The sequence below is a fragment of the Notolepis coatsorum genome (genome assembly GCF_963971535.1).
Source record: "Notolepis coatsorum genome assembly, chromosome: 7".
In the NCBI taxonomy this organism is placed as follows: domain Eukaryota; kingdom Metazoa; phylum Chordata; class Actinopteri; order Aulopiformes; family Paralepididae; genus Notolepis; species Notolepis coatsorum.
In genome coordinates this window covers 121,914,961-121,933,595 of record NC_140171.1, presented here as the reverse complement: position 1 = coordinate 121,933,595, position 18,635 = coordinate 121,914,961, and the positions used below count along the sequence as shown (strand labels likewise).

General features: G+C 42.6%; 2 protein-coding genes across 3 annotated transcripts; one reads left to right on the top strand and one right to left on the bottom strand.

Moving 5' to 3' along the window:
• The first annotated feature begins 36 nt into the window (after window positions 1-36).
• On the top strand, window positions 37-5,007 carry dpcd (deleted in primary ciliary dyskinesia homolog (mouse)). Of its 2 annotated transcripts, none has more exons than XM_084318626.1 (6): window positions 37-118; window positions 823-903; window positions 1,046-1,170; window positions 2,139-2,272; window positions 2,453-2,549; window positions 4,173-5,007. In XM_084318626.1, the coding sequence occupies exons 1-6, from the start codon at window positions 55-57 to the stop codon at window positions 4,275-4,277; spliced, it is 606 nt and encodes a 201-aa protein (XP_084174752.1). In that variant the 5' UTR covers window positions 37-54; the 3' UTR covers window positions 4,278-5,007. The 2 variants fall into 2 exon arrangements, with proteins under 2 accessions (XP_084174752.1, XP_084174751.1); XM_084318625.1 differs by having other exon boundaries at window positions 2,453-2,555.
• A 2,183-nt stretch (window positions 5,008-7,190) lies between these two features.
• On the bottom strand, window positions 7,191-10,626 carry fgf8b (fibroblast growth factor 8b; the record flags this gene model as incomplete). Its single annotated transcript, XM_084318751.1, has 5 exons — window positions 7,191-7,487; window positions 7,670-7,776; window positions 9,528-9,708; window positions 10,427-10,463; window positions 10,568-10,626. 5 exons carry the CDS (start codon window positions 10,624-10,626, stop codon window positions 7,191-7,193), a joined length of 681 nt encoding a protein of 226 aa, XP_084174877.1.
• Window positions 10,627-18,635: the final 8,009 nt, after the last annotated feature.

The window sequence follows — 18,635 nt, the reverse complement described above, 5'->3', positions numbered from 1 at the left end:
GGTTGCCGTGGCTACGTGCTGTTTCAGGAAGTGCTGTCTTGTTCCAACAGAAGCATGGCTGTGCAATGCTGGACTGATCTCCTAAAGTCATCAAAGAAAACAGCTTTGATAAACGACGGTGAGTGCAACACAGAATAGTGAATATGTAGATATCGTAATAATGACGTTCACTTGCTTGTTACATGTTGTGGTTAACTGTCTCACTAACGTCAGTTAGGTCACGTCAGCTAACGTTAGCTAGCTAGCGTCAGACAGCTAACATGTCCATGGGATCAGGTAAACAAAAAAGGATAAATACAATCTTGGTGCTCCTGTCCTTGCAACGCAACCCTAGAATACGTGTTGATCATAATAACCTAACGTTATTATAAATGATTACATATTATTAACAAAACATTGACCAAACACACAGTTGTATATCAGATTACATGTCAGTGTAATATTAGGACTTATGCATGGTTTTACGAACAAAACGATACCCGGGAATAACCTTTGCCAATTTAGAATGTTCAAATGGAACTATCTTGGATAACGTTGTTAAATGTGAATGCTATCGGACCTTATTGTCTCACAAGTTCTGATCGTTATTAAAAAAAAAAATCCTTTCAACACTAAGTTAGTTACATTACATAATCTTCACGAGGGACATTTTACATGGCAATTTGCAAGAATAAAAATACACAATTTGCCAACCTGAGGGCAACATTATATTGCAGCTACTAGCCAGCTAGCTTTTTGTTATCAACTCATAAACGCATTAATTTGTCTGGCTGTTTTAGATGTATTTCCATCTAGTTGTGTTTTTCCAATTGACCTCTCTAGGGAAAAGGAAGATCCACTATCTCTTTACAGATGGGAAAGAAATGGCAGAAGAATATGACTTGAAAACAAAGGAGCTCATCGGTAAGCTAAAGCTGAACAATATTTCAGTTTCACATAGCAGCATGTTGGTATTAGCCGCTATTCTCGACACTTCAATCAATTCATAAGATAACTTTAACTTTATACATTTTAAGAACTAAAGTTAATGTCTGTCACCTTTCAGTGCGGAAATGGCGTTCAAAAAGCGCTCTCGGAGGTGAGGGTGAATGGCAGATCGAGGTTGGAGAACCATTTTCAGCCTCTGTTGCCTCATTGGATTCTGAGCAGATAAAGGAAAATTGTTTGAATGTAAGTTTGTTTAAATTACATTTTCTAAATAAATCTATATTGTGTATATAGGTCTAACATTCCCTGCATAACTGTATTCTATGTAACATTCTTTATGTAGGTCTGATAAAAGGGCTAGAAATTGCGACAGAATTGGTCGCATATGCTCCCGAAATTGTATCTGTGCAACCTCAAAATATAATTTGGAGCATTTGTGCGAGTGCAAATAATTATTCTGGTGCGACCCCCTCCCCGAACGTCCCTTTCTCTGTACGTTCGCTACTTTGTACACAGTATGTGCCTTGTGAGTTGACAGTGACCATTCTAACCAATCAAACGTGAGCTTGACGTTCTTACCTTTAATGCTGATTTTAGATTCGTTAAGATTAGCCTTCAATCATTCCCTTTAGCTATATATATATACATTCTATATAGTTCTATAGTGAATGCTCTATATAAATGGTAAATGGCTGCTTTTTTATATAGCGCTTTAGTTTTATCCAAAGCGCTTTACAATTTGTTATTCACATATGACCCATTCACTCACACATTCACACACCGACGGCGGAGGCAACCATGCAAGGTGCCAACCTGCTCATCGGCAATTAGGGGTCAAGTGTCTTGCTCAAGGACACATCGACACGCGGCCCGGGAGGAGCGGGAATCGAACCGGGAACCTCCGGATTGCCAGACGACTGCTCTACCTCCTGAGCCACTGTCGCCCCATAACTATATATTCTATATAACATCACCTATATAACTATATATTCTAAATAACATTATCTATATAACTATATATTATATATAACATCCTCTATATAACATCCTCTAATTATATAATGTCTAACCTCCAGTCTGAAATGGAGAGGGACAGGGGACCAAACTATTCTCTGCTATGGCCTTTTGGCTTTTCTGGCTCACTTTTGATTTGGTCATGCTAATAAAAAGAAATGGTCCTAAAACATGAATTTGTTTGTATATTTCCACAGCCTTTATTCATGCGTAAAGACACCAAGACCAGTTTTCAGTGGAGAGTCCGGAACCTCCCTTACCCCAAAGAAGTCTTCAGTGTTTCAGTGGAGCCTGCTGAAAGATGTTGCATTATAAAGACCTCAAACAAAAAGTAACTATACATTGTGGATACAGTGGTTATCTTTACCACATAATAGGTGATGTGCCTTTTGGCCACCTCTCCATTGCTATTTGTTGTTGCTCATGTATGTAGTGTTAGTGGCTCTCCTATAGATGGCATCGTTGACAATACATTGAATAAAACATGGCATCTTCTCCCATGTCTTTTCAGGTATTATAAGAAGTTCAATATTCCTGACCTAGACCGAAGCCAGCTGCCGTTGGACGGTTCCGCCCTTAGCTTGACTCACGCCAACAATACTTTGATTGTCAGTGTAAGTCCTGGACAACAGTGGAAAAGAAAGTTGACCTACATCTCTCACGCTATAGCTTCTCATGCTGGAAGACTGAGCTGATGAATGATGCATCCGTAAAGGACATGTCCTCTTTTCTTTCTTTTTTTTTAAACGCAGGCCATATTTAACCATTTCACTACCACACTACAGACGGCTGTATTGTCGCAGTGAAAGGGTTAACCCTTTGGTAGTGTGATAGTGAAAGGGTTAAACAATGTCTGGCATGATATTGACTAGTACATTTCACTGGTCACTTTAGTGACCGTGCTAGGTGCTACATCCTCTCACCAGGCTCCGATACAATCCAATGGGACAAGTGTTTTAGCCTTCAAAAACCCACGATACAAGTATTTTTCCGACACGGGGAGCACACAGTATAATCAGATGTGTCTTTCTTATGTTCTACAGAGGAAACCGTGCATCGCATCAAAAGTTATGAGTTCCATAGATAATTGATTGATTGCTTGATTGAAAAGTTTATTAACAGATTGCAGAATGGGTACAGTACAGTACAGCTCAATACATACAATTGTTAAGGGGATGCAGACCAGAGAAAGACTTTCGTCTTGTTTACATCAGGGTCCCCCATTTTCAATTCATCATAACATAATTATGACATACATGACATACAGATAGACAGTGCTGCTACATCTATACATTTATGACATATCAGATTTGCAAATACAGTACTGTTTGTGATACAAAAGTGTCCAGAAAATGAGTGTATATACATTTGACGTAGAAACTGTACATTGGAGGAGGTTGGGTGGGTGGGGTGTGGTTGGGTGGGTGGGGGCTGTACATTGGAGGTGGGGGGGGGGGGGGGGGGGGTTGGGTAGGAGGGGGACACACATTTTACACTGTACATTGGAATACTGACAAAGCCTTACTTGGTCATTTACTGTACAACTAGGTTAGGACATTTGTAACACACAAATAACACAATAATAATAATAATACATTTAATTTGTTGTGCGCTTTACATTTGGAGCTAAATCCCAAAGCACTACAGGGTAAAACATAGGCAATTAAAAAACGAGGCATAAAAACATTTTTTTTTAGAGGGGTAAAACACACAAGGCATGTATAAAAGGTTAAAACTAAGAAAAAGCTTTGGTGAAGAGGTACGTTTTTAGTCCTCTTTTAAAATAATCGGTGGTCTGTGGTGCTCTCAGGTAGTCAGGGAGGGCATTCCACAGGCGAGGAGCAGCCGAGCAGAAGGCCCGGTCGCCCAACACAAGGCCTACGAAACTCGTAATGTTTTATACAAACGAATAAAGTATACATCCCTGCATCATGTGAATTATGTGTACTCGCCTGGGACCATTTAAAGCTGGGAGCTAAAACAAACACAAGAATTTGTGAATTGTTCCCGAATAACTGTTAAGAATGTTAAATATCTCGACAAAAGAAATTGAATCCTGTAGTGTCCACCTCTCCTAATTGGTCTCTCTGTGATATTTGATTTCTTACTTTGTGTGTTATCCTACTCCAGCCCAAACATGATTACAGTAAGGGATGTGCGGCGAGGGAGACTTGAGGAGGGGGGGGAGGGAGAGACTGTTGAAGTAATTATTTTCCTTCTCCCTCGTCCAGTACAAGAAGCCAGAGGAGATCTTAACCCTTGAGCACGAGCTACTGAGGGAGCTGAAGACACTGAAAGAGACCGGTGAGGGGGACGTCGACTGTAAAACTCAGTGAAGTCCGAGCCTCGTGGAGTAGGACCACGGGACAGAACGACGCGGAATTCAAAGCAGAAGCGCATGGCGTCTTTTTTGTCGATGCAAGTCTGATGTCTTTCATTGGGTTCCATTGGGTTCCGAGAACTCTCTCTACACAGTGCCTTGCCCGTGGTTTTAATGGTCCTCATTATGGCTCACTAATTGGGTCTTTTGAGTTGAATCGATGGATTAGCACAGGAGCACTGTTATTTGTTTCACATTATTCTGATACTTATGCGTCTTTGAAACACATTTGCTGTATTGGAAATGTGTGCTTTACATTGTTGTTGAACTGCAACTGCCTTCACAAACATTGATTTGTAACCCTTTTGAAGATGAATGAAATTCCATGTGTACGTCTCTCGTTGCTCGTCATTACAAGGTATCCCCCACGGCATGTACATAAGCAAGTAGTTAGCAAATATAAAGGGGGGTCACATAACCCCCCCACCTACCAACCCCCTCTTCCTTGATGTCCTTGTAAAACACTCAAACACACAATGCCTCGTCCCTGTTCGCCACGGGGTCACCGTTACAAGCACGTCCCGTTTGTGTTAACTGAATACCCTTATGTTCGCTGCATGTAGTGGGGCCACCCTGAAAGCCACTGCTGAAAACTCTGGTCAGCTAGCTAGCTAGACTTACTGGTTCGCAGAGCTGGCCCTGTATTCCAAGGGGTCCATCTAGCCCTGGCACCTCCAACAAGCACCCTATAGACCCACGGCTGTGTGAAGTGAAGAGTGTTTGGCAAGTCTTACTTTGGAACTGATTAAAAAAAATGGCATAGATTGATTCATTTCAAATATATTATTTCTCTTACTTACTAAGAAAAAAAAAGCCGCTAGATAAACTTACACAGTGCGTAAAAAAGGAACAATGCCATTTAAGTATAGATTGGCTCAACCTTGTGATTCCTTGCATGTCCTTGCGACTGGGCCAAACCAAGCAAGTGCAGAAGGCAGAGACAACCACAGGTCCGTCTATCTCACTATTGTGCTTTTTGCACTTCCAAAGATAAGGAATACAACACAACATCTTAACCCTTTCACTACCACTATAGATGGTTAACCGTCTGTAGTGTGGTAGTGAAAGGGTTAACCTGTAGTGTGGTTGTGAAAGGGTTAACTCTTTGTCGTGTGGCAGTGAAAGGGTTAACCTGTATTGTCGCAGTGAAAGGGTTAAAAACCGGTCAACGTTTTTGTTTTCCAAGTTCATGTGATGTATTTGATTCTATTTGTATTGACCCAATTAAGCTTTTAGCTAACAAATATACTTTTCCGGGATTCATGATCAATGAACAAATATAGCAACATATTTATTTTGTAGATACTTTTGTGTGTGTGTATGCAGGTGATGTTTGTATGGGCTAATATCGAAGCTGCTTGAATAGGACCCTTGTGCAAGAAAAGATATGCTGTCAATCAGATTCCGATGAATGGCGAGCAATTTTGGCGTCGAGTCAAAATTCAAATCTTTTATTCGCTACTTTACCAATCTTCAAAGCTCGGGCCACTGTCAAAACAAATTCCTCACAGTCGGAGCATTCCAACTCCAGCAAACAACAACTAACAAATTGGACATCCAGCTCCCGCATTGTGGAGTGGCCCAGTCCCTCTGTTCAGGGTCGTCTTCCTCCCCTGTCGTTTGGCCTCTGACGGTCATGCTCAGCTGCGTCTGGGAAGAGACTTTCTTTTCTGCTTCCCTTTCACTCCCGAATGCCTCTTCCCAGCCGTTCCCCCTCTTTCAGCCGGTGCCACGTTTTGCCACACAGACCACGGTGCTTTTTCCTGCACCCCCTTACCCCCCCCAAAACCCCATTCTCCACCCCCCACTCCCCCTTACCCCTCCCTGTGTGACTGGCTCCTTTTTGATAACTGACCCCTCCTTGTGTTATTATTCGAACCCACTATTGTATAACATGCCCTTTTATATGAGGTTTCACAAAGGCCCCATTTGATCAGAGGGTTACGGTGTGCGATCGTGAGAAATGCAACTACATGGTGGTAACCTTTGTTTGGGCCAAAATGGTGGGCTGACCTCATCGCTTTTAATGCATAGCCCGGGCCATTCAGGCCCCAGTTTCACTTGCTGAGCACACTGAATTCAGTAGCCTGTCACAGATATTGCCCCTCAGCTATCTGGGTCTCCAGCTTGAAGGAGAAGAAGAAGGGGGGGGGGGGGACACAACAGTTTTTTGAGGGCAACTAACATTGTATGCCAAGTTTCTATCCCCCCACACAAACCAAATAAGAGAAAAGTCAATTCATGTTAATTCATTCTTTAGTGGTTTTAATATACACTCTACAATAAATATTTTCCGTCATTTTAAAGTAATTTACAATTTTTACAGTAAAAATATATTCATATATGTAGAAAAACGGGCTAAAAAAATCACAAATGACCTCCTACAGGCAAAATAACACGTTGTCTACTGAGACTCATCATAGATGCTGCAACTGCAGGGTAATCCACAGGTAGCTGCCATGTCTATATCCATGTGTGTTCATCATCTCTCTCTCTCTCTCTCTCATAACAGTCTTTATTGCAGGGCCGTCTAATCCCAGGGTGTCCATCCGTTCCCATCTCACGAGTTCCTCAGCATTTAAATCGTCCCCCAATTTAACAAGAAATAAATCTCCCCTAAATACTTGTGTCTGGAAATAACTAGCGGATTAGATACTCAACGTTTTTTTTAGATACAAATCCATTACAAAGCATTATAAAAGGAGTCCGTACAAGGGAGCAAAAAAAAGAAAAAACGTGTAGCGATGGCCATTGGCCGCAAAAACTGTTTGTTTTTCCTGGGAACACAATGCTCCTCCCAGTAGTGGTTCTTCCTCGTTGGTCCCCCCCCCCCCCGCTCCAAAGTTTCTTCCTCGGTGGTTTCAGATCCTCAGCGGCCCCCCGAGCGTTGGTGGTGGGAATGTTTAGTCCTCCTGCTGAAAGGCTGGACGGGGACGGGGAGCGGGAGGACGTCGAACGGCCGTCTCTCGCTCAGCATGTGGCCCCTGGGCAGGCGCTTCATGAAGTGGGCCTCCCTCTGGTGCTGCTTGGTGCGTGAGGCCTTCCTCGGGCGCCCTTTGCGTGTGAACGCCATGTACCAGCCCTCGTACTTGGCGTTTTGCAGTGCCGTGTAGTTGTTTTCCAGGACTATCTCGGTGAAGATGCAGTCTTTGCCCCGTCCTTTCCTCTGTAAAGGAGAAAGAGAAGAGGAGACGCGTCCAGGCATTTTGGACGAGTCCAGCCTGTTTCAATTGTGTCTCAACACATGTTCATGTGCTTTAAATGGAGAACAGGAGAGACAAGATTTTCTACAAAACGTTCTATGTATCGGTTTGGTGTATAGGCCCGGTACTGTTAGTTCTACGTTACCTTGCCAAGCAGCTTCCCCCTCTTGTTCATACATATGTAATATCCCGTCTTCGCTCCTTTTATACGAATACGACTTCCAAAAGAGTCCGTCTCCACCTCCAGTTTGGCTGTGTAGAAGAACAAAACGGAAATAAAATGGGTTAGAAACGGTGCACATGCTTATGGTGTTACGGATAACGTATCGTGTCCCTCTCTGCACCACGTAGTCCATTCACTGCGTAGTTTCTACTTTGAGGACGCTATACTGTAGTTTGAGATCTTAATCAAGTGATATTACACCACCAGGAAGGTCACACTATGTCTTTATGATGATGAATTCCTCCTGACTTGTTTTCACGGCCTCCCGCTCGACTTCTTATAAGCCTTTTGTCTTACCACTCCTATAACACAACATTTGGGATTAACAAAGCACCTGGCGAAGCATTCAAGACTGTGAAAATAGCAGCAGCTGGCGATTGTGATTCAGGTCAGGACCCATTGTCCATCGGAACGGCTGTAAATGCTGTGCTGCGATGCAGCTCAGGCCGGGGACGAAGCGGAGAGAGAGCACCGCGGTCAGGGACAGCCACAAGCACAGAGCAGTGGTCAGTGTTGGGCCAGCTACAAGAGTGACACCCACTTAGCATGTGTCGCCTATGCTTGCTCGGTCCAGTATGAGTGTGTGTTTGTGTGTGTGCAGGGAGAAGACAAAAGAGCACACAGAGGAAAGAGGAACAGACGAGAAGGGATAAAGTGAAGATGCTGACTTCACCGCTCCTTATATATTGAGTCATACACTGAGTTGTAAAGCAATGAAAATTCCTCATAAAATGACCCTCCAAAAAGCAGGCAAGCAGGCATAGAAAAGTGGATGGATGGTGGTGGTAGTGGTGGAAAGATGGCCAGACACACTAAAATCCTTTTGGTGACAGGAATTTGCTCCCTTTTAAATTTCAGACCGTTTTTTACCCTGCTGGGAGAGAAATCGTCCTTTGCCTAGATTCCATCATAACAGGTGGTGTCACTTTGTCCATATGCTGGACATTTTTAGAGCGCCACACACTAAAGAACAAATTAGGCTCTATTGAGGCCATGAAGGGAGGCAACAGTGTTGCAACCAATATGTTTGCAATTGGGTCTACAACTGTTTCTCTTGGATGAAATATTTTTCCTAAATGCTTCCAAGAGGGGATAATTTGTAAAGCCTTTCACCATTGTTCCACATTAATGATTTAAAATCATTCCAGCTTTTGCATGAGTTATGTCACATTTCTTTGTGATTTTCATGACGACAACGTCTAAAATACCTTAACTGTAGCCTGTAGGGAAATATATTGCCCTGGATTGGATTGTCATCTGTCAGTGTGATTTAATTTGTTCATAACGACGATTTCTCACGAAGTTGCTTCATTATTTCAAATAAGTGTTAAACCACCCCACTGGTGACTGTCGAATACACGTGTGAATTTGTTCACTTGCGGTACAGCAATCAATTGCATTCGCAGCAGCGAACATCGGTTAAAAGGGCAAGGTTCAGGGTTGTTACAAGTCGTATTTCTACTCTGCAGCCACTGCAGCGAGTTCAAGCTACTCGGGAACTGTTAAAAAGGTAAAAGTAAGATGAGTTCTGATTGATTTTCCAGATATTTTCAGTTGGTTTTTCTCCCTTAATAAAAAAACGAACGAGAATTCACTTTGAACTGCACCGTTTCCCACGGCTTATTATGGAGAGAGTTGGGGTTTGGACACCGAATAACTATCATTTTTTTTGTTTAACAAGCTTATATTACAGTTTAGATCAGGTTATCACAATAACATTTCACATTTCGTCCCAAGTTATAATGACATAGCCTATACATGGCCTTAGTGCGCAGCTTACCATGCACTGCCCCGTCGTCTCCGTTGGCATTGACTCTCTTGTTGCCCAGGACCTGGACGTGTTTGCCGCTGGTTCTGCTGTACAGCTGGTAGGTGCGGGTCAGCCTGCGGCTCGTCCGGTCAGAGAGCCTGCTTTGCTCGGTCACATGGTGCTTGAAGTTAGGAGGGGACTGCACAGTGTTCTGTCAAACAACACAAACAAGAATGATGAAGCACGAAAACATATACATTATTTTACAGTTTTTTCCTTGCATTTCAATTCTCCAATCTATAAGGCCCATAAATTAAATAATCTGATGTAAAATAATAGGCCCCGGACGGAAACGCTGTAAACTAATTAATCTATAATCAGGCGAAGCCTGTTCAAGCATGTTTATGCATTGCTCTCTTGGACTAACTAAATAATTTATGTTGGTTTGAGTAGTGTTTTGTTGTTGTTGCATTGGCTGCACTGCGGGCATGGCTTTCTGCAGCAGGGGGGAAAGTCCCCCTCAAAGTGCGTGTTTCGGGAGATGCTTGTTGCAGCGAGCCCGCTGTCCTCACTCAGGATGACATCCTCTGATGGCTTGTCTTTACCACGGATGATCTTTCACCCCTCGTCTCCGCGGACTGTTTCCCTTAACGATTCTTTTTCAATCCAGCCATACGCCATCCCCATATGTTTTAACAATTACCTTTTTAGACCCGGGCGCACTTTTCAAGATGTTTGAATTGTTGCCAACTGCTATATAGGACTCATAATAAAATGTTTTCATTGTTATTGCGCCCTATTGCAAGTTACAAAATCGGTGGATTAAGTGAGCAAGCATGTAGCCTAAATAACGGTTTAAGTGCTATTTAGTTAATGTAGTAACGTTGCTAGGTTATAATTGTTCTGCATATTTGAACAAAATTCGTTACCTGTGCGTAAAAGCAAAGCGCCATGAATTGAAGTAACCTGGGGAGAAACACAAGAATAGGCTGAGTACAATTACTTAAATATATAATATATGTTCTTCATAACGGTGTTACTATCTAGTTTCTTGTCGAATCTTTACTTACAGGTAGCCTAATCGTGATGTTCTAAGCCTCATTTTGAAATAAGTCAAATATTGCTTCATGAATACTCCACGGATTCAGTGTTTGTTTGCTCTTGGAAATAAAGTCCATCCCGATGGGAATTTCAACTCAGTTTTATTCCCCTCCTGTTACAGACAGAAGATGATAGTCCCAACGAGAGATCCCGCATTGTCGTCCAGGTAGGATCCATCCATTGACAGCTTTTACAATGAAACGCCTGGAACTTGATCTAGAGAGACGTCCACGAAGCCGATCCAAAATGAAAGTCCGGTCGGTCACAATCACAAGCGACGTCGTTCCTCGGCATCAATCAAATTCCTTCTTGTGTTAATCATCCGCTCGGAAATCAAAGCTTTGTTAATTTTTTTTCTGTAGAAATACATCCACTTTGCGTTTTAATTACGGCACAACGGTGAGCGTGGATGGATTTTCGTTTACGCACGGATCATTATCTTTACGCATCAGCGGCAAGATGCATATAGTGTCAACTTTGGAAGCACTCATAATTACTAAATAGAAGACTGTTGAATATAGTCAGAGAGCCAGCATAGCTTTATTGGTTTTCTGTGTAATTATACAGCATGCAGATGATTCTGTTCCCAAGAAAAAGCTGATAGTGACTTGAATAGCAGGACTCCAATGTCAACCTTCCTCCCACACGTGTATTTCTTGTGGTTCCCTTTACTCCAGACGCAGCATCTCCCTCCCTCAACATTTAAATACTTTAACTTGCGGGAAAGGCAATATCCTCGACGAGAGCAGGCGGGGCGTCCACGCTGGAGCCAATTTGAAACGGAATACTTGACCACTTATTTGCATAGAGATGCGGCTCCACAAACAGGAATTTATTATCAGCGGCTTAAGGCTAAACGTGTATGATTATATAAAACGAGGCTACTACTACTATCTAATGGAATAAAATTCGTTTATGGCATGGGGGGCATTGACTGATAGGCTACACAGTCAATACATTATGGCTAGAGTGCTAGACATATTCAGGGAACAAAACAGAAAAATCCTGAGGTAATAACTGCCATGGATTTAAAACGATCATTCATTCATTCATTCACATTCACACAAATCCAGTCACATACCTATATTTTCATTTATAGAAAATCATTCTGCACTTAGGTTTATAAGTAAAAAAAAAAAAAATGTCCACATGGAAAATTCCCTGGCATGTACTTAAGAAAATCTACAGTTACATTAACTTATTCCCTCACTGCAGGTTAGAGGTTGTTTCATGGCCCCTCAGGACTGACCTTGATGTACTTTTTTCATCATACATGTGTAAGTAATATGTATTCCATGTGAACGCATGACACAGAATGGTTTTCACATAACATCTAAGCTTTTTGTGCTCTCGGATACAAATGGTCTCTCTCACTCGCAATTATTCTTCCATAACTTCACAACCTTTGATTCTCAATAGTTTGTCCAGGGCATTGCGTGCTGTTGTCTGCCGCATGGTTTTAACATCATTACATAGTAATTATTCTTTGCAGTGACAAAGCACTGCCTCTGCCAAGGGGAGCATCTGTCAGTGTAACACCCAGACCGCTCCCTTCCATGAGGCTATAAAGTCGACCACTGGAAGATGCCATGTCACACAATGTGAAAACCAGGTGACCTAAAGGACATACTAATGCTCATTAAAAGCTAATGCCGTCAAAAGTATTCACTTCAGGCATCCCCTTCTCAGTGGAAACAGTACTTCCCTAAACATCTGTATATAACAAGTACTTTTTTTTTTTTTTTTTTTTTTTTTAACAATTAAAACACATTTCAGCAGGTGTGGATGTTGACACTAAAGCTGCCCAGTGGACCTGGATCTAGTCCAGCTATAAGCTTCTCAGTGGAGATGTGTTGATCTATAGGGTCTCTGTCCATAATCTGTGACCATCCCGCTATTGTTCCAATGAAGCAGCACTTGATTGTGGACCACTACCTCTGTGCAGAGTGAGGGGTTCAGTAAACACAGAGCCATGTACGAGCGGCATGGGAAACTGTTGTAACCCACACACACGGAACAGCTGTTCAAGTGTAAAAAGTGTAATTACGTGAATTTAGTCAAAGTCTTAGCTGTAAATCAGTCATTGTGGCTAGTGTTAGGGATTTAGAGGGTGAAAATGTACCTGCCTTATTAGTTCCAGCGGGACACTGCAACAAGTGATTTTGCCACCTGGAATGATTCAGCACTTTGTTCTGGTATATTCTGACCCCCATGAAACACTGGTCACACATCCAGATACAAAACGCACATGTTTATACCCAATGCTAATTGAAGCTCTTGAGTATTTATTTTTTTCATCAAGAGCTTATCATGGCCGTGTTTTGACTATATGATTGCATGGACTACGAGTTCACCCAACAGTCAACCTTGGTGGCTACAGTTTTGACAAAGGACAGAGGAAACCTTTCTGCCACAGCAGAGCCCCAGGAGTCTTCTATCAGGTGGGCCTGTGTATCGTTGCAGTGCAACAGTCGACATCGTCTCGCAAAAACCCAGAACAAAAGTCGCATTTTCAAACTCCTCTGGACTTTGCCCTTCGTTTTGTTTCTGGGGGTATAGATGAATAGTGAAAATGCTTGTTTCAGTTTGTTGCCTCCTCTAGATATATACAGTATCGCTCACTCTATACAGATACAGCACATTGCTATGTAAAAAGAACTCACATGGCTCACGTGTTCCTACCTATTTTTTATCAATTTATAATATATTTAGTATAATCTGTTTTATGTTCTTATGTCTCTCCTTATGTCTTATGTCCTTATGCCCCCCCCCCCCCCAAAAGAAAAACATACATCCTTCACAGTTTAATGATTCAAATTGATATGAATCTCTGCCACCTTTAAAGGAGCACGCCAACATTATGGGAAATGTGCTTGCCGTCTTCTCCAGAGTCAGACAAGAAGATAGATACCATTTTACCAACCAGATTTTCTATCTGTGCGTTCAGTAGAAAGCTATCCGGTTGCAAGCTAGCCTAGCTTAGCACAAATGCATGGAGGCAGATACGGACCACTAGCCTAGCTTAAAACTCTGGGAGAGGTGTTTTAGGCCAACAGCTAGGCTATCTGGTCCTTATCCGCTTCCATTCATTTGTACTAAGCTAGGTTAGCTTGCAGCTGAACGCAGATAAGAAATTGGCATCTATATTTTTGTCTCACTCTGGAGAAGACGGTAAGCGCATTTCCCATAACGTCGGCTTATTCCTTTAATACACAGTTCATGTGATAGCGCTCATTAGTGGTGGTGGTCATCAACATAATGTGATTGTGATAGCGGTTGAGTTTACATTATTGATATGGGCAATTCTTTGCATGTTTTTAAAGGATGTTTTGAGGGCATGAACGTTTCGACTTAATAAAAAGCACACCTTGCTTTTCCTTTTGTGATGAGTTACTGATTGCTTGTAAAAAAAAAAAAATTAACAATAATAATAATAACTGCCTTGAAAATGGCGGTGTTTATCATGAAGCTATAATTATTGATATCATATTGGATATGGTAGCCATCTGGAGTACTAGGCATTTCTTACATACACCTTTATTAATTTAAGTCATGTGGCAGATGTGCAACCAAGCTAAATCAGAACAGTAGGCTTTGACTCAGCGAAGTTTGATTTCTTTCTAAGCAGTTTAGCTGGTGTCCAGAGAGCGTGTTAGAATGCAATCCTTAGCATTTGAGGATAGGGCATATTTGGAGTCCTTAGTGTACTGTATCGCAGATGAAAATGTGTTCAAGGTCGGTTTCAAGTAAGACATCTCCATTCATTCCAACATGTCTACCCCTACAGTCTTTCCTGCTCTGAAGGACCTGCTGACAGCAGTCGGTCCGGTACCGTCAGTATAGGCCTCTTTGACTTTTGCCCTCACGGAAATCTGTAACAGCTACTTGCAATTTAGAAAAAATGTCCCCCTCTTGAGGACAAATGTAACCTAAATGATATTGGCGTAGAGGTGACCTGACCGGGCTAAAGTTCTCCAGAACTTTCCCTCGTTCCTCTGAACCGTGTTCAAAATAAATTTCTATCCGAGGTTTTCACATACCTCTACTGCCTGCTGCCTTACTCCTTGCATTCTCTGGTGGCCGGCTTCTCTGGCCCTTTTAATGAGTATGAGAAGAGTTGTGGGGAGTTGAAACAGTGCCAAGTGTTGCCCCCGAAATCCCCAAACTCTGTTGCCTTTTCCCCCTCAGAGTCCCCATAGCTGATTGCTGCTTTTCGCATTTGGACCGGGCCAGCTAATACAAAGCCCCTGGTATCAGTAAGTAGGATACAAAAGCATCAGTAGAGGCTGCAAAGAAAAAAATCAGAGAGAGAGAGAGAGAGAGAGAGAGAGAGAGAGAGAGAGAGAGAGAGAGAGAGAGAGAGAGAGAGAGAGAGAGAGAGAGAGAGAGAGAGAGAGAGAGAGAGAGAGAGAGAAACGTTTTGGCAAAGTTGCACGTCGGTTATTCTTAGAAGAGGAGTGACTGAATGTCTGAAAGGGGCCCAGAGCAGACTACCATTCAGCGAGAGGTATTATTCCCCCTAGCTAATGCGAGACATAAAAATACACACAGTGCCATACGGCATGGGCAATGGAAAGGTAGACACCATAAGAGGAAGAGAAAAAACAGAACCAGAGAGAAAGACAGAGAGAGAGAGAGAGAGAGAGAGAGAGAGAGAGAGAGAGAGAGAGAGAGAGAGTGAGAGAGAGAGAGAGAAGGGGTGGGGAGGTGGAAAGAGAATGTGGGATTGTGGGATTCTCTGTGTCATCTGCTAGCATTGTCACTCGCCACCCAAACCTCACCGGGTTTTTGAAAGTGTGCAGAGAAGAAAAAGTCTTCCCACCGCCTAGACATGTATTGTCATTACGTCTTGGTTTCTCTGTTGTTGCAACAGTGTGGATAATACATGATAACCACACCGAGTGACCACACCAGTGACTTACCTTGAATTAACTCTCGTCTTGGCCTGCACTGCGGAATTGCTTGAAAGTTACAGTTTGTTGCTGGTGTATTTTGGATGGACTAATGGGGTTCCCAAACTTTTCAGGCCGCGACCCCCAAATAACGGTGTCAGAGAGCCGCGACCCCCACTATTTTTATTTTTATTTATTTTTTATAAAAGGAAATGTATGGTTGACTTGAAACATGCAAACGTTCAAACGCACACACAGTAATAAGCATTGGAGGCTTTTAACCAGGGCCGGACTGGGGAAATCATTCAGGCCAGGAAATATAGTGCAAAATATAGCCCCAGTCAGGCCACTTTTTAAGCAGGGGGTCCCCCACCAGGAATTTGTTTTGTTACAAAGACTTAATTTCCTGCATTCTGGTGCAGGAATCTTTTAATTTGTACCCTTTAAATGTCAGTGTTTGTGATGGCATCACAAATTATTGCTAAAAATCAGGCTAGCATAATTATGTATGATTAGCAACAACACTGATTTTGATGGATTTTCTGTTTTTTTGTAATGTCAGATTGAAAAAAATACAATATTTTATTCAACTTCAGCTGATCATAACACCACATATTCATTTTATAATTTTTTTTTTTTTTTTTTTATTGGTCTTTTTTTTCCCCTCCATTTTTCCTCCGATTTTCTCCCATCCCAATGTTAGTCGTATGCCAATTCCCAGTCCCTTCCTGGTCGCTGCGCTTTACCCCCCACAGTCAGATCATTTGGGAGAGTGGAGGCTACCACGTGCTTCCTCCGACACACGTCCAGCCAATCACCGCTTCTTTTCACCTGGCAGCGCGGATTCTCATTGAGAGGGCGTAGCGTGTGGGAGGACCACACTATCCCCCTCACGTCCAATCCGCGCTTAGCAGGCGCCCCGACCGAACTGTAGGAGTCGCTGTTTACAACGACCCGGACCCACCCCGCCAGCTTCTCCCACCCTCTGATACAGCCAATTGTATCAGTGCAGACGGCCAGCCAAGCTGGTGACAACCCCGGAGCTGTGAGCTGGATTCGAACAGGCGAACCAAGCTCACAGCTCCGGGGCTGGTGACGAACGCAATCTCCGCTCGACCACCTAACCGCCCTTTCATTTTATAATTCTAACCATTTACATGCCAGTGTGTGTGATGGCATATATTTGCAATATATCAAATGCAAAGTAGATTTTTCTGGGGGGGATTATTACAGGCTAGCATGTGTCAATGATTAGCAACAACAGTTTTTTGTAAGGGTCCCGCCTCCACCAATCACATGCGGCTCCCTTTGTGTGTGTGTGTGAGAGCAAGAGAGAGAGAGAGATAGTTCTCCAACCTGTGTGAGTTGCAGTGATCTCCTGGTTGTTCCCCACCTAGGTTATCTAACTATTGCGCTGCTGCAACTAGAAACACTGGCCTGGCCTGCTTCTAAGTTCAGTGGCCTGACTGCATATATAAAAAAAAATAAAAATTATTTGGATTTCATTTTTATTTTTTTAATCACCTGCCGACCCCCCCCCCCCCCCCCATGGCGGCTCCCCACTTTGGGAACCCCTGAAAGGTTGTCATATAATTAAAAATATATAAAAGATATAAAATAATAATAATAAATATTATATGTATGGCTTTATTCGATAGTGAACAGTGGAAGAGTGCACCCGGGAGGATGGGACTCAAACTCACAATCTGTGCTGTAAGCCCCCTATAGCCCAGTGATGACTCCTAACATAAACATTTAATATCTGTCTTTTTCATCATTGTCCGTCAAATTAAAAATGAAGAGACTTTAAACTAGAATGAGAGAGAGAGATATATTACATCTCTGGTTCTATTAGAATGAGGTAATCTCAGTGAATGGGGGGGGGGGGGGGGGGGGCTTGGAGGGCTGTCTACCGCTCAGTCACTCAGAACAGTTAGCTCACACAGTGGCCATTTGGCAAAGTTGGATGTAGGGGGAGGAAGGGGGTGGGTGGGTGGGGGTGCTTCAGGGGTATAGTTTCACCGCCTGAGAAAATTGTTATACTGAGAAGATTTGGAAAATTAAGTCAAAGTTCTCACCACCGATGACTGTGAACGTTGTCATGGCTTAAGTATTCATTCATGTTTCAGCAGAGAGCTCGAATGGCTTTTTAACGGTCTGCACTTCCAGTGCTTAGAAGTGATTAAGGGGACCTAATTTTGCCATAAAACAAATGTGTTTGCTTAAAGACTTGGAGCGGCTCTGTCAATGATATTACAGCTATGCTGCTGATGTCTAATCATCCTTTAACAGCTGTTATAGAGGTGGAAACAGGAGTTTAGATAGAGAATAGAATATAAATACTTTATTCATCCCAAGGGAAATTTGGCACTACAAATCGCTCACAGTAAATAGTAAACATTTAGGTAGACAAAAACGAAGTCACGAATAAGAATAAAAAGAAGCCTAAAAATAGAATACGGTCCGGGATATACATTTCCTATGTTATGTATACACATTCTAATATAAAATATACAGTAAAAATATACAGAAATATACAGTAAGTGTACAGTAAAGTGTAATATTGTACAATGTTGGTTTAAAAGTAAAAGTCCAGGAAGATGGTACTGTCACCCTGTGCTCAGTGATGCAGTGAGGCACAGTGATGCATTATAAAGTCTAATGGCTGTCGGAATGAAGGACTTCCTGTTCCGTTCAGTGTCTTGGGAGTCATCTTGCCAAGAAGAATGTCAGTTTTCCTTGTTCTTACTTATTGGACTGAACTGGCGTGAACTATCTCAGTAACAATAAATAGTATATTGTCTGTCTTGCATCTACAAAAAGTTAACTATAAAAAATCCAGAAGAAACTAATATTTCCCTATTGATACTTATCTCCAATGGGGGGGGGATTATGCGGTCGGCTGTGTGTGCGTGCCTGCATGAGTCTGTCTGTCTGTCTGTCTGTCTGTCTGTCTGTCTGTCTGTCTGTCTGTCTGTCTGTCTGTCTGTCTGCCTGTCTGTCTGTCTGTCTGTCTGTCTGTCTGTCTGTCTGTCTGTCTGTCTGTCTGTCTGTCTGTCTGTCTGTCTGTCTGTCTGTCTGTCTGTCTGTCTGTCTGTCTGTCTGTCTGTCTGTCTGTCTGTCCGTCCGTCCGTCTGTCCACCCA